Source organism: Manis javanica, chromosome Y (assembly GCF_040802235.1).
Source record: "Manis javanica isolate MJ-LG chromosome Y, MJ_LKY, whole genome shotgun sequence".
NCBI classification, from domain to species: Eukaryota; Metazoa; Chordata; class Mammalia; order Pholidota; family Manidae; genus Manis; species Manis javanica.
In genome coordinates this window covers 3,067,294-3,082,777 of record NC_133175.1, presented here as the reverse complement: position 1 = coordinate 3,082,777, position 15,484 = coordinate 3,067,294, and the positions used below count along the sequence as shown (strand labels likewise).

Below are 15,484 nucleotides of genomic sequence, written 5' to 3'. Positions count from 1 at the left end.
TCATTTGGGAGTTTAACTATGCAGAAATTATGGGCCCTGCTCAGACCTACTCAATCAATCTGTATTTTAACAAAATCCCCAAGTGATTTGTATGCACAAAAGTACTTGAGATGCACTGCTTTACACCATCGTCTTCAATTTAAAGTAATTTCACGAATAATCCTTCCCCAGGTGGGGTGAAGATAGTAATTAATTTCAAGGTAATAGCTTTAAAGTAAAAAAGCCTTTATGTAGTTTTAAAATTCACCAAAACCTGTTGAGAAAATTAAGAGTAAACCTCAAACAGCAGGTAAATACGCAAAATTTGGTCAGAAGAAAACAAATAGTACTGGAAAAGCTAAACACAGTAAAAAAAACAACACAACACACAACAGCCACACAAGACACACTTCAAAAAACGCCTTGATAAAACCTAATTTTGTTCCAAGAATTCAAACGCTTCAACATATACAAAGATGTCTTCTAAGTTGTTTTAAAGTCAATCATTAGTGACAGTGCTTCAATTACCAATTTGTCACATGAAAATAGGTTTCCTAATTTGTTTCCTTACAATTAAGTTTTATAAGAATAAGTTGGCTGGCTGAAGAGCATTGTGCACAGAATTAAAGCAGAGGAGGTTTGTATTTGTATATATTTTTAAATATACAGTTGCATAGCCAAACCTTTGTGAACTATGATTAATTGTTCAAGAAAACAGTGGTCTGGATAATAAAAAACAGCAGTCTTTGGGGAATTTTTGGTGTGGGGGAGAAAGTAGTTCAAAGTATACAGATTAACTGTTTCTTCTCAACTTTTAACTGGAGTACAAAACAGTCTAATTACAGAAGGAGGTCCAGCGCATGGCTAGCCAGGGGGAAGGAAGCCAGCTGGAAATTAAATATTTGCTATTGAGAGAATGATGTAATTTTCATACATAGAAGCTCAAAATTCATTTCCCACCTGCTATATACTCTCCCTTGGGTATGTATTCTACTTACAGACTCAAAAGGTTGTGGATTTTCTCTCATATATGAAACACAAGCCTTCCTGATTTCCAAATGATGGACCTGGCTGCAAAACAACTAAAAGAAGAGAAAGACCAGCTCACTGTCAGCAGTAATTTGACACAGAAGCTTCTAAATTAAGACTATGAACTGGACACTTCATTATCCCTTAATCAGAACGTATGTAGGAAATTAGGAAATTAAGTCCTCACTAAAATCTGTGATTCCTTTAGTGAGATGAGAATGAGGGGAGATGATTCTGTCAATGCCCGCCCCCCCCTGCTTTTCTACTCTGTCGGGGAACAGCCTATAAATTTTTCCTTAGGCATAAAATTTAGAAGAAGTGGAACGTTGCTGAAAAGGATCAAGATACACTTCAAAATATTGTTTAACCCCATTATCTTCCTTACATTCCAAAGTGGCACTTAGAAAAGTTAAGATAGCAAAAGCAAGCAATAGATTTGGAATAACGAGTAAAGGCACACAGCAAGGTAATAACTGGCTTTTATACACCTGATGTTTTTACTAGGGAAGGGATAAGGAGTTTTGTTTTGGTGGGCTACAGGTCTTCTAGTTACAGTACCAAGCCATGTCTCAAACTTTGAAAACTCAGTACAGGGAAGACACATTTGTTTTCCTTTTACCTGCTCCGAAATAGCCCGAAAGAGGCAAGAGGCATCCTTGACAGTCAGCTTCCGAAACAGCCCTAAGCTGCCTAAATATTCATCCATTGATGCCTCTCTCAGGGACTTCTGGGCGTAGTACTTTTTCCATCCTTTATACATCGTGCATGAGAGGGTGGAGGTGGGAGGGAAGGATAAAGGAACAGGGTGGCAAAGAGGGAAAAGGGTGCAGGTAGGAATGGGGAGCAGTGACAAGGGCTTGCTTATGCAGGTATCTGGAAAGCAGCCCAAAGTCTAGGTATGAGAAGGCAGATGGGAGTCCGCACTGTAGAATCTTGGCACTTCTCAGGAGCAGGAGAAGCAAAGGGCTGGCTTGCCCAGGACAAGTCCCGACCCTGTGAAAAGAAGAGGAAGAGCCAAAGCTCCTAGGTATAGAGAATTAGACTTGAGAAGATGTGGGAAGGGGAAGGTACTTGCACAGCTACCTTTTTGGGGAAGGGCAGAATTAATCCAATCAGCCCAAGGTTGAGAAATATGCATAAACAGCTGAGCTTGGACCAAAAAGAAGCGGAGTTTGCTTCTTAACTCAAGGCAACTGCTGCAGGAGGCAGCAAAGGTCTGCAATAAGGCTCAGGTGTGTCATGACGCAGCCTGGCCCACATTACATTGCTTTAAGATCTCTGCCCAAATTTTCCACAACAGTCTCTGCCAAGTTCCCTGTTCTATCCATAGTTTCATGGAGATGAGGAAAAAAATTGGAAACTAATGAACTAGTAAGCTTTAATATTAAGAACATCTTAAAAAACAGAGAAACTGACTGTGGTTGGGGAAAAGGCTCTCTTAACCTGAAGGGGCAGAAATCACAGTTCAGGCAGAGTGCCAAAAGCAAGCAGCTGGAGATTTCAGGTATGGGGTTTATGTAATCTCCTTTCATTCTCCCAGTTAATAATAACCCTCTGCTAGCAACACAGAAATTAAATTCCTTAATTATGCTAGGAAATGCTGACAGAATTCTGAACTACTGTCTCCAAACTATTGTACAGCACTAACAAAGAGTAAATACAAAAAAAGGGTGTTTCCAAACAAACAGAAACAATGAAAACTTCAACTGAAGCAGCATGAAGGAAACATCGTGCCCACAAACTTTCTAAGAAACTATGTAAGAGACATGTTTCAATGTATCAGGGCACTTTTCGGAAAAACTAGATTCTGAGAAAACCAAAATAAAATATGACTGTGCTTTGTAGGGTTCAAAGCCAGGACCGGTCACTTGTATCACTTGATTTCATTGTCAAGTCTCTCGTTTTTATTTAAATACAAAATTCTAATTCCTTTATTGGTTTAAGTGTTAAAAAATATAGATCAAAGCTGGCTTTGGAGAAGTTACAAAATTAAGCTGCTTTTTGAAAACTTTCACGTATCTGTGGATCCAGTAGTAATCATGACTGCCACCTAGAGGAGAAGTGTCAGTAATCAACCTTATAATTAAGGGATGAATTAAAGGCATTTTAGAAAAAAGAGTGAATTCTTGACTCCCTTCAGCATAACAATTTGAAATTACCGTAACTAATTTTTTTTAAAGGAACTGTAACACTGGGAAAATGACTCTTTTTGCAAAAGTTCTGAAACATGGTTTGGGAAGAGGGACCACCATCTTTCTTCAAGGCCACAAATTCACTGAGAAAAACTAATGGTTATAATAAAAAGTTAATCATTTCTGGTATTTTTTTTTACCTGAAGAGAAAGATACAATTCTGCATATTTATAGCTGCATATATAAAAATTAAATTAATACTAATCAATATATTTCACCATGAGGAAGATAATAGGGAAAACTGGGAGATGGAGAGAGAGTCTAATAGGAGAGAAGAGAACAAAGACAAGAAAAAGACAAGCAGACAAAAAGAGAGGAAAACACAGAGAAAGCACAAAAAGACCCACACAAATACTGTCAATTTATTTTTAACAAAGGTGCAAGAGCAGTTCAGTAAGAGATGATAGTAGTTTCAACAAATGTGCTAGAACAATTGACATCTACATGCAAAAGAAAAAAAATGATCTTCAACCTGCACCTCACGTCCTGTACAATAATTAACTCAACATGGATCAAAGAACTAACTGTAGAACTTTGAAACTTTTAAACACAAGCATAGGAGAAAATCTTGTGGACCTTGAGTTAGGCAGATTTCTACAATACAATGTAATAAAAAATTGATTGGACTTTGTCAAAATTAAAAACTGCTCTGCAAATTACAACGTTAGAATGAAAATAATAAGCCACAGCTGGAAGAAAACATCTGTATATCACATATCTGACAAAAAAAAGTTTGTGCCAAAATATATAAGGAACTATAAAAAGTCAACAATAACAGTTTTTAAAATGGGAAGTTTTACCACACATTTTACCAAAGATATAGGAGTGGCTAATAAGCATGTAAAAATATATTCAACATTAGTCAGTACGAAAATTCAAATTAAAACCACAATGAGACCATCACTACACAGCCACTAGGATGGCTATAATAAATACAAACAGTACAAGTGTTAGCACGGACATGCAGAAACTGGAACCTTATTAAAAGAAGCCAGAAGCAAAGGAGTCTGATTCCAAAAGATAAATGATTCCACTCACATGAAATATAACAAACAGACCAATCTGTAGAGACAGAAAATCACTGGTTTCCTGGTGTGGGATGTTAATAGTTATTAATTACAAACAGGAAGAAAGGATCTTCTGGGGTGACAGAAATATTGAAAACTGTTTTGTGGTAATGTTTGCACAGTTCTATGTATATTTACTAAAAATTTAATTATACATTTAAAACTAGTAATTTTAACAGCTTTGAAATTCACAAATCACACAATTCGAAGCATGTAATGGATATTTAAGAGTTGTGCATTCACCGCCACAATTTTAGAACATTCTCATTACCCCAAAAGGAAACCCCACACACCCACTACCATCAATCTTTACTACCCATATCCCTACCAATTCCAGGCAACCACTATCTACTTTGTCTCTATATGCCTATTCTGGGTATTTCAAATAGAATCACACAGTACTTAGTCCTGTGTAACTAGACTCTTTCACTTGGCATGAAGTGAAGTGCAAGGTTCACCCATGCTGTCGCATTTACCAGTATCTAAACCCTTTGTATAAACTATGTTTAATTATCTATTTATGAGTTGATAGACATTTGGGTTCCTTCTACTTTTTGCCTATTATGACTAATGCTATTATAAGCCATAGACAAGTTACTGTTTGGACATGTTTCCATTTTATAGGGTAATACCTAGGAATGGAGTTGCTGAATCACATAACTCTACATTTGACTGTTCAAGGAACGATCAGACTGTTTTTCCACAGCAGCTTCACCATTTTACATTTTTACCAGCATTTTGAGGGTTCCTGTTTCTCCACATCCTACCAACACTTACTGTTATCTCTTTAGCCATCCTAGTAGATATGAAGTGGTATCTCTTTATGGTTTTGATTTGCATTTCTCTATGGCAAATATTGTTGAGCATACTTCATGTGCCTATTGGCCATCTGCATATCTTTAATGAGATACCACTACATACATCATAGAATGACTAAAACACATTTTTTTAAACTGATAGTACCAATTGAAGTGTTGCCAAGGATGCAGTGCAACTGGAACTCTCATATGTTGCTGTTAAGACTATAAATCAATACAGGACTCTGGAAAAATAGTTTGGCAATTCTTATAAAGAGAGAGTTACCATATGGCCCAGCAATCCCATTTCTGGCTATCTGTTCAAGAGAAATAGAAAACTGAAGTCCACACAAAAACCCATGCATCAGTGTTTACAGCAGCTTTATTCATAACCATGATTCCCCTAAAACAACAATCCAAAAACACTTCAACTGGTAAATGGACAAACTATGGCATTCATACAACAGAATACTCCTTAGCAATAAAAAGTTTGGTATGGATATACACAAGAACATGCATGAATGTCAAATGCATTGTGGCAAGTGAAAGAAGACAGATTCAAAAGGCTACACACTTTATGACTACATTTTTATGATATACTGGAAAAGACAAAACCATAAGAAGGGAAAACAGATGAGTTGTCACTAGTTAGGACTGTAGGGAAGGGCTGACTAAAAAGGGATGGCAGAAAGAACATAATGGAGTTATGAACCTTGACTACAGTAGTGGTTATACGATTATGCATTTGTAAAATCTTACCGAACTGTTAAAGAAAAATATTTGTTATATTTAAATTTAAAAATAAATAACATAGGAGCGAAGATGGTGGGGTGAGTACAGCAGTGGAAATCTCCTCCCAAAACCATACATATTTTGGAAAGTACAAATACAACTATTACTAGAAGAAAGACCAGAAGATACAGTACAACAGCCAGGCTACATCTACATCGACAAGAACTCAGTGCCTCATGAAGGGGGTAAGATACAAACCGCGGCCCGGTGGAACCCGACCACCCCACCCCCCACCCCAGCTCCCCCGCGGGAGGAGAGGAGTCAGAGTGGGAAGGGAGTGGAAGCCCAGGACTGCTAAACACCCAGCCCTAGTCATCCGTACTGGGAGCACAGACACACGTTGCGTGGTATGCTGGATATTAGGGAAACAGAACAGTAAAGCTGCAAGCAGGTCTCTGCAGCCGGCTCCCCTGGGACAAAATAAAAGCGAGTGAATTTTGAAAGTCTTAAGGGGACAAGGGCCTCACAGCTGGATGGAAGCATCCCGGCACACCAAGCCCAGCAGTTGGGAATCCAGGGGAAATTCAGGCACTCCAGCCCCCAGGAAGGCAGAGCAGATGTGAAGCCCCTCATGGTGACAAACAGGCTCCCGCCCATTCCCCATCCGGGCAGTTCTGCCATAGCACGTGAGCAGCCTGAGAGCAGCTGTGCCCACAGCAACTGCCCAGAGAATCCTCTGCAGCCACCTGGGCCAGACTCAGAGGCCCGCCCCTCCGCGGCATGCACAAACAGAGGAAGCCGAGACAAGGCACTAAAGGTTGCAGTTCACGCAGCAGAGTGTACACAGCATGCCTGCAACTCCCCGTAGACCCTGGGATGCTCTGATGCCTGCCACGCCCATCACGGCTCAGGAAATAAAACCGGAAGCTGCTACCTGTGGGTGGCTTAACAGCAGAGGCAGTGAGGAGGGCAAGGCGACCAGCCAGCATGAAGGGACTTTGTTCTTGCAGCCAACACATGTGCAAACTACCCACAACTACCTCTACAGCCGTAAAAAGGCAGAAGAATCTGATCCAGTCCAGAATCACCAAGACAACCCCTGAGAAGGAGGTTGGGGAGATAGATTTAACCAATCTTCCTGAAAAAGAATTCAAAATAAAGGTCATAACCATGCTGTTGGACCTTCAAAGAAATATGCAAAAGCTAAAGGATCAGGTTAGGTGGGAGAATACAGAGGAAAAACAATCTCTGGAAGGACTGCAGAGCAGACTGAGTAAGGTGCAAGAGGCTGTTAATGAAACAGAAATCAGAGCACAAGAACACAGAGAAGCTGAGGCAGAGAGAGATATAAGGATCTCCAGGAATGAAAAAATACTAAGAGAACTGTGTGACCAATCCAAACGGAACACTATTTGCATTATAGGGGTACCAGAAGAAGAGAGAGAAAAAGGGATGCAAAGTGTCTTTGAAGAAATAATTGCTGAAAACTTCCCCAAACTCGGGGAGGAAATAGTCTCTCAGAACATGGTGACAGATCTCCCAAGACAAGGGACTCAAGGAGGTCAACCCCAAGACACATAATAATTAAAAGGGCAAAGATCAAGGACAAGGACAGAGTATTAAAGGCAGTCAGAGAGAGAAAAAAGGAACCAAGGAAAACCCATCAGGCTACCATCAGACATCTCAACACAAACCTTACAGGCCAGAAGAGAATGGCATGATATATTTAATGCAATGAAGCAGAAGGGCCTTGAACCCAGAATACTGTATCCAGCACAGTTATCATTTAAATATAAAGGAGGGATTAAATAATTCCCAGACAAGCAAAAGTTGAGGAAATTAAGCTCCCAGGAACCACCTCTACAAGGAATTTTAAAGGGACTGCTATAGATGGAATCACTCCTAAGGATAATAGATGTCAGCAGAGAAAATAAAATCACAGCAAAGAAAGCACAACAACTAAACACAAACTAAAGTCAAAAAATAAAATCAACTACTCACAAAGCAGTCAAAGGAAACACAAAAGAGAACAGAATAAAACACCTAACATATAAAGAATGGATGAGGAAGAGTAAGAAGGGATAGAAATAAAGAATCATCAGATTATGTTTATAATAGCTTAATATGCGAGTTAAGTTAGACAGTGAGGTAGTAAAGAAGCTACCCTTGAACGTCTGGTAACCACTAATCTAAAGCCTGCAATGGCATTAAGTACATATCTTTCAATAATCACCCTAAATGTAAATGGACTGAATGCACCAATCAAAAGAAAAAATGTAAGAGAATGGATAAAAAAGCAAGACCACTCTATATGATGCTTACAAGAGACCCACCTCAAACCCAAATACATACACAGAGTAAAAGTCAAGGAATGGAAAAAGATATTTCATGCAAACAATAGGGAGAAAAAAGCAGGTGTTGCAGTACTAGTATCAGACAAAATAGACTTCAAAACAAAGAAAGTAACAAGAGATAAAGAAGGACATTACATAATGATAAAGGGGTCAGTAAAACAAGAGGATATAACCATTATAAATACATATGCACCCAATACAGGAGCACCAACATATGTGAAACAAATACTAACAGAATTAAAGGAGGAAATAGAATGCAATGCATACATTTCAGGATTCTTCAACGCAACACTCACTCCAAAGGACAGATCCACCAGACAGAAAATAAATAAGGAAACAGAGGCGCTGAACAACACACTAGAAAGGATGGACCTAACAGACATCCATGTAACACTTCACCCCAAAGCAGAAGGATACACATTCTTCTCAAGTGCACATGGAACATTCTCCAGAATAGACCACATACTAGGCCACAAAAAGCGCCTCAGTAAATTCCAAATGATTGAAATCCTACCAACCAACTAGTTCTACCAAACTAGAAATAAACTGTACAAAGAAAGCAAAAAGGCTCACAAACACATGGAGGCTTAACAACATGTAAATAATCAATGGGTCAATGACCAAATTAAAAGAGAGATCAAGCAATATATGGAGACAAATGACAACAACAGCTCAAAGCCCCAACTTCTGTGGAATATAGTGAAGAGAGTTTTAAGAGGAAAGCATATAGCAATCCAGGCCTACTTAAAGAAGGAAAAACAATCCCAAATGAATAGTCTAAAGTCACAATTATTGAAACTGGAAAAAGAAGAACAAATGAGGCCCAAAGTCAGCATAAGGATGGATATAATAAAGATTTGAGAAGACATAAATAAAATTGAGAAGAATAAAACAATACAAAAAAAAAATCAATGACACCAAGAGCTGGTTCTTTGAGAAAATAAAACAGACAAGCCAATAGTCAGACTTATCAAGAGAAAAAGAGAATCTACACACATCAACAGAACCAGAAATGAGAAAGGAAAAAACAGGATGGACCCCACAGAAATAGAAAAAATTATTAGAGAATAGTATGAAAATCTATTCTAACAAGCTGGAACCTAGAAGAAATGGGTAACTTCCTAGAACAATACAACCTTCCAAGACTGACCAAGGAAGAAACATAAAATATAAACAGACTATTAATTACCAGCAACGAAACTGAAGCGGTAAATCAAAAAACTACCCAAGAACAAAACCCCTGGTCCAGATGGATTCACTGCTGAATTTTATAACACATATAGAGAAGACATAAAACCCATTCTCCTTAAAGTTTTCCAAAAAATAGAAAAGGAGGGAATACTTCCAAATTCATTCTATGAAGCCAGTATCACTCTAATACCAAAACCAGGCAAAGACCCCATCGAAAAAGAAAATTACAGACCAATATCCCTGATGAACATAGAAGCAAAAATACTCAACAGAATATTAGCAAACTGAATTAAAAAATACATCAAGAGGATCATACACCATGACCAAGTGGGATTCACCTCAGGGACGCAAGGATGGTAGAACATTCAAAAATCCATCAACATCATCCACCACATAAACAAAAAGAAGGACAAAAACACATGATCATCTCCATAGATGCTGAAAAAGCATTCAACAAAAGTTAACATCCATTCATCATAAAAAATCTCATCAAAATGGGTATACAGGGCAAGTACCTCAACATAATAAAGGCCATATATGATGAACCCACAGCCAATATCATATTTAACAGTGAGAAGCTGAAAGCTTTTCCTCTAAGATCGAGAACAAGACAGGGATGCCCACTCTCCCCACTGTTGTTCAACATAGTACTGGAGGTCCTAGACAGGGCAATTAGACAAAACAAAGAAATGTAAGGAATCCAGATTGGTAAAGAGAAGAAGAATCAAACTGTGACTATTCTCAGATGACATGATATTGTACATAAAAAACCCTGAAGACTCCACTGTAAAACAACTAGAATACCTGAATTCAGCAAAGTTGAAGAATACAAAATTAATACACAGAAATCTGTTGCTTCCATATACTTACGATGAACTAGCAGAAAGAGAAAGCAGGAAAACAATTCCATTCACAATTCATTCAAAAAGAATAAAATACCTAGGAATAAACCTAACCCAGGAAGTAAAAATCTATACCCTGAAAACTACAAGACACTCTTAAAGTAACTAAAAAGGACACTAACAAATGGAAACTCAACCCATGTTCTTGGCTAGGAAGAATTAATATTGTCTAAATGGCAATCCTGCCTAAAACAATCTTCAGATCAATGCAATGCCTATCAAAATACCAACAGCATTCTTCAACGAACTGGAACAAATATATTTAAAATTCATATGGAACCACAAAGACCCCAAATGGCCAAAGCAATCCTGAGCAGAAAAAATAAAGTGAGGGGTCTGGCTCCCAATGTCAAGCTCTACTAAAAAGCCACAGTAATCAAGACAATTTGGTACTGGCATAAGAACAGATGTGCAGACCAGTGGAACAGAACAGAGAGTCCAGATATAAATACGGTCTGTTGATACATGATAAAGTAGCCATGGACATACAAAGGGGAAATGACAGCCTCTTCAACAGCTGGTGTTGGCAAAACTGGACAGCTACATGAAAGAGAATAAAACTGGATCACTGTCTAACCCCATACACAAAAGTAAATTTGAAATGGATCCAAGACCTGAATGTGAGTCATGAAACCATAAAACTCTTAGATAGAAAAAAACATAGGCAAAATTCTCTTGCACATAAACATGAGCAAACTCTCCATGAACATATCTCCCCGGGCAAGGGAAACAAAACCAAAAATGAACAAGTAGGACTATACCAAACTGAAAAGCTTCTGTACAGCAAAGAACACTACCAATAGAACAAAAAGCCATCCTATAGTATGGGAGAATATATTCATAAATGACAGATCCGATAAAGGGTTGACATCCAAAATATATAAAGGGTTCACGCACCTCAACAAACAAAAAGCAAATCAACCAATTAAAAAATGGACACAGGATCTGAACAGACACTTCCCCAAACAAGAAATTCAGATGGCAAACAGACACATGAAAAGATTCTCCACATCACTAGTCATCAGAGAAATGCAAATTAAAACCACAGAATTAGGATTGCCACAATTCAAAAGACAAACAACAACAAACGTTGGTGAGGTTGTGGAGAAAGGGGAACCCTCCTACACTGCTGGTCAGAATGTAAACTAGTTCAACCATTGTGGAAAGCAGTATGGAGGTTCCTCAAAAAACTAGAAATAGAAATACCATTTGACCCAGGAATTCCACTTCTAGGAATTTACCCTAAGAACGCAGAAGCCCCATTTGTAAAAGACAAATGCACCCCTATGTTTATCCCAGCACTACTCACAAGAGCAAAGAAATGGAAGCAACCTAAGTGTCCATCAGCAGATGAATGGATAACGAAGATGTGGTACAGATACACAATGGAATGTTATTCAGCCATAAGAAGACAACAAATCCTACCATTTGCAACAACAGGGATGGAGCTAGTGGGTATTATGCTGAGTGAAATACGCCAGGCGGAGACAAACAAGTATCAAATGATTTCACTCATCTGTGGAGTATAAGTACAAAGGAAAAACTGAAGGAGCAAAAACACCAGAAGACTCACAGAACCCAAGAATGGACTAAGAGTTACCTAAGGGAAAAGGACCAGGTGGGAAGGGAGGGAATGAGTGGGGAGGGGGATAAAGGGGGCATTATGATTAGCATGTATAATGTGGGGGGGTTTGCACGGGGAGGGCTGTATACACAGAGAAGGCAAGTAGTGATTCTACAACATCTTACAACACTGATGGACAATGACTGCAATGGGGAATGTGGAGGGAACTCGGTGATGGGGGGAGTCCCGTAAACATAATGTTCCTCATGTAACTGTAGAGTAATGATAACAAAATAAAAAAATGTAATTTGTTTTCATTTCTATTTCTTCTTTGTAGGACAACATATGAATACTAGCAGTTTTAACTCTCAGAACACCCCTTCATATTTCAAACAAATGAGGTATATGCTTGGAATATTTCTAAAGCATGTATTACTTATAATATACAAAGTATAGTTGTAAATGTATATGGCACATGATGCTCTTGAATTATTTTAGTTTCTGAGAGGCATCATGGTACCATGAAAAGAGTGTTATGAACTTGATTATGCCACTTTAATCTCTCTGGGTCAGTTTCCTCATTTGCAAAATAAAGGAGATGGGCTGCATGATCTCTAAGCACCCGTTCAAGTCTAAGGAACTCTGATTCTCTGTGATTCAATGATGGATAATAGATTTAGATGGTCAAATTAATGATCCACATTAACCATGAAAACAGGCTACAGGGGAATTAACATTCTAGCAAAATATGTAGGGTTACCTTGGCCACAAAAATGAATAATAAATCTTGCATTACTAAATGAAAGAAATAGGCCTAGATTTTTAAAAAGACAACAAAACTTGTAACTGTGTGGTGATGGGTATTAACTAAACTTACTATGGTAATCTTTTTGCAATATATACATATACTAAACCATTTTTCTGTACACCTTAAACATATACAATTGTATAAGTCAATTGTATGTCAATTGTATATAAATAAAACTGGTAAAAAAAGATAACAAACACATGTACATAACAATTTGTGGCAGAACCTGCTGAAAAGACAATCGGTATTTTAGAAACTAATACTAAACCATTTATTTTAATTATTTTTAGCACCAAAAAACATGGGGCCAATTTGGGGAATACATAAACTCTATAGATAACTTATTTTTAAAGTCTTTCATTAATGAAAAATATTATGGTAAAGTTCTTTAAAAACACTTTTTAACAGCACCCTCAACCAGAACCCATCACTTTCTTTCATGGTAGACATTTAAACAGAATTAGTAAGGCACTATTTGTAAGGGAACACAATGGTTCTACAAAAAATATGGCCACCCAGCCCTATTCAACCTCCTCCTCAGGTTTAATGAAGACAACGAAGACAAGCAAGAATTGATTTCCAATAAAGCAGTGATGCTTCTCAGATATATGAAACAGAAGAAACATTACCAAGAACTACTTGCTTTCATTTTCTTCTCTTCCCCACTTCCACCTGAAGCATGCTAATACAGATAAGAAAAAAGGAAAATGGTACTTGTTTAAAAATATATCATATTTACACAGAAATACTCAGGATTTTTGTTTTGGTTTCATTTTTGATTTATGTTATTTGCAATGTCTCATCACTCTATAGACAGACAGGGCACTGAGGAAAGAGAGAATAAAGACCAGACCATTCTTTTCTTTTGATGCGCTGGAAATACCCATTAACTTTAATTTTCTATAACCCCAACCAGAGACAGAATATGAATTTAACAATGAAATTTGGTGTCAATGAGGACTTTGCTTTCTGTATTACTTAGGGCTGTCTACTGTGAATTCTAGGGAACTATCTCTAAGACTATTCCTATTTCTTAAAACAAAATCTCTTAACCAAGAGAAAATGTCTTATTTTGACATTTATTTTCAAACTTTCCACATAAGTGGTTTTATATCTTAGAAAACACCAGTGAAGGAAGTTAGTTTTACTAATTCACAAATGGGGAAATTAAGATCCAGAATATTAGTTAGGCTAAGGATTTAGGAATGTTTTTCACTCCTAAATTCTATGCACTTATTATCCACCCACTTCCTACTGGCAGTGGAGAAACAACCAGTACGTTCTGTACAAAAGAGAAAATGAACAGTAAAAAAGATGCACTATGTGGCTTCTCACAGACAGCTCCAACAGTGACTACCAGCTCAGGAAACAAAATACTTTAGAACCACACTGGGCAGTTAATAACTAAATCACTGTACAGGTTTACCAAATAAGCTAAAACTAATTACTAAATTCCATTTGGTTCCTTTTACCAATTAGAAACAGTGCTACACAAGCCATTAGGGGTTATAAACAATGGGTTAATAATATGAAGGTTAGTTTCAAAACATGTTGTTTGGTTATGTGTTAAACTTGATGAGAAAAGTTCATAATTTGCTATATTATTTTAAAAACTGGGAATTACTAAAATTAAGTGTACTTAACAAAAGTATTTAATTATAAAGGAGTCTAATAATTATAATAAGCAATGACCTATGACTCCTACAATCAGGAATGAAGTTACTGAAGTTGCCCTTAGTCTAAGGATTCTTTACTTAGGGTCTCAAGGCATCTTTAAACTCCCTGAAATTTCATTCACTGCAAAATGTGTATATGTGCCAGTAGGGAGAAAAGCAATAGTTTTAAATATTTTGAAGGGCTGCACAACCCAAGGAAGCTTAAGAACTACTGCCTTAAAGAATAGGACTGTAGCCATTAAAATAAAATCAATGTTAATCATAATAAATAATTTTGACCAGATTGTGGTAAAATTCATAAAGATAATAAAGATCTGAAAGTTTCCAAAATATTAAAATAGATGGTGTATAACAATATATAAACATCTCAAAATATTTTACAGGAATCAGTATCAATCAAGAAGAATATATTCTACATTCCTGTTGGAAGCTAACTAGATTTGCTCGCCTTTTGTCTAAACACCTACAAAAATTATAAGAATTAAAAGACCATACAATATTAAGATTGTGCTAAAATATTTCAGGAATTTACCAACTAACAGGGAACAAAATTAAATGTCATTCAAAAGTTATCCTTAACCTTTCTTACTGGAAAACACTATAGCTACTACTTTTAATAAAACTAACTTACATCACATTTTACCAAAATATCCCCAATAAGCAACATTATGACAGACCCTTAAATACCATTAAGACATTACACAGGATAAGCACTGCTACATTTTAGATGCTACTCCTATAAATGCTTGATGCTACAAACTCACCATACAATGTGAGGGTCACAACTTCCTCCTGAACAAGAGACATAATACTTTGGAGTCAAGTCAAAGACTGTATGAAATGAGTATGTGTGTGATGACAGTATTTCCTAAAACCAGTACCAACTCCTAAGCAAGATAATGAAAAAAGAATACTAAGTTACAAAAGTACACTTATCGTTTATGGAAAGCCTAAAGAGTTTCAGGCAGAGGCTTCAAGAATGAGTAAAACAGTTCATCCTCAACTACACTGTATGAGCATTCCTCCAGGGCAGGAATCCTGTCTTGAGTCCTGTGATACAAAAAGTAAAGTCTTACTATGCATTTTTGTTAAAAGACTAAATAAGGAAATAAATGGGCGTGAGACACTTAGGAAGTAAAGCTCTAAATACATGGTGACCAATACAGGGTTGAAGATTAAGAGTTAAAGCATAG

The 15,484-nt window shown here is 37.2% G+C and overlaps 1 protein-coding gene and 1 pseudogene across 1 annotated transcript in view; one reads left to right on the top strand and one right to left on the bottom strand.

The window, feature by feature from the left end:
- The window catches only part of LOC140847578 (regulator of nonsense transcripts 3B-like), a 372,804-nt pseudogene that overhangs the window by 59,316 nt on the left and 298,004 nt on the right, over window positions 1–15,484 (top strand).
- Window positions 1–15,484, bottom strand: part of LOC140847566 (UDP-N-acetylglucosamine transferase subunit ALG13-like) — a 70,620-nt gene that overhangs the window by 39,498 nt on the left and 15,638 nt on the right. The window contains 5 exon segments of the mRNA XM_073228271.1: window positions 978–1,061; window positions 1,628–1,843; window positions 1,845–1,922; window positions 1,924–1,965; window positions 1,968–2,001. Of these exon segments, the coding sequence (XP_073084372.1) occupies window positions 978–1,061; window positions 1,628–1,843; window positions 1,845–1,922; window positions 1,924–1,965; window positions 1,968–2,001 (454 nt within the window).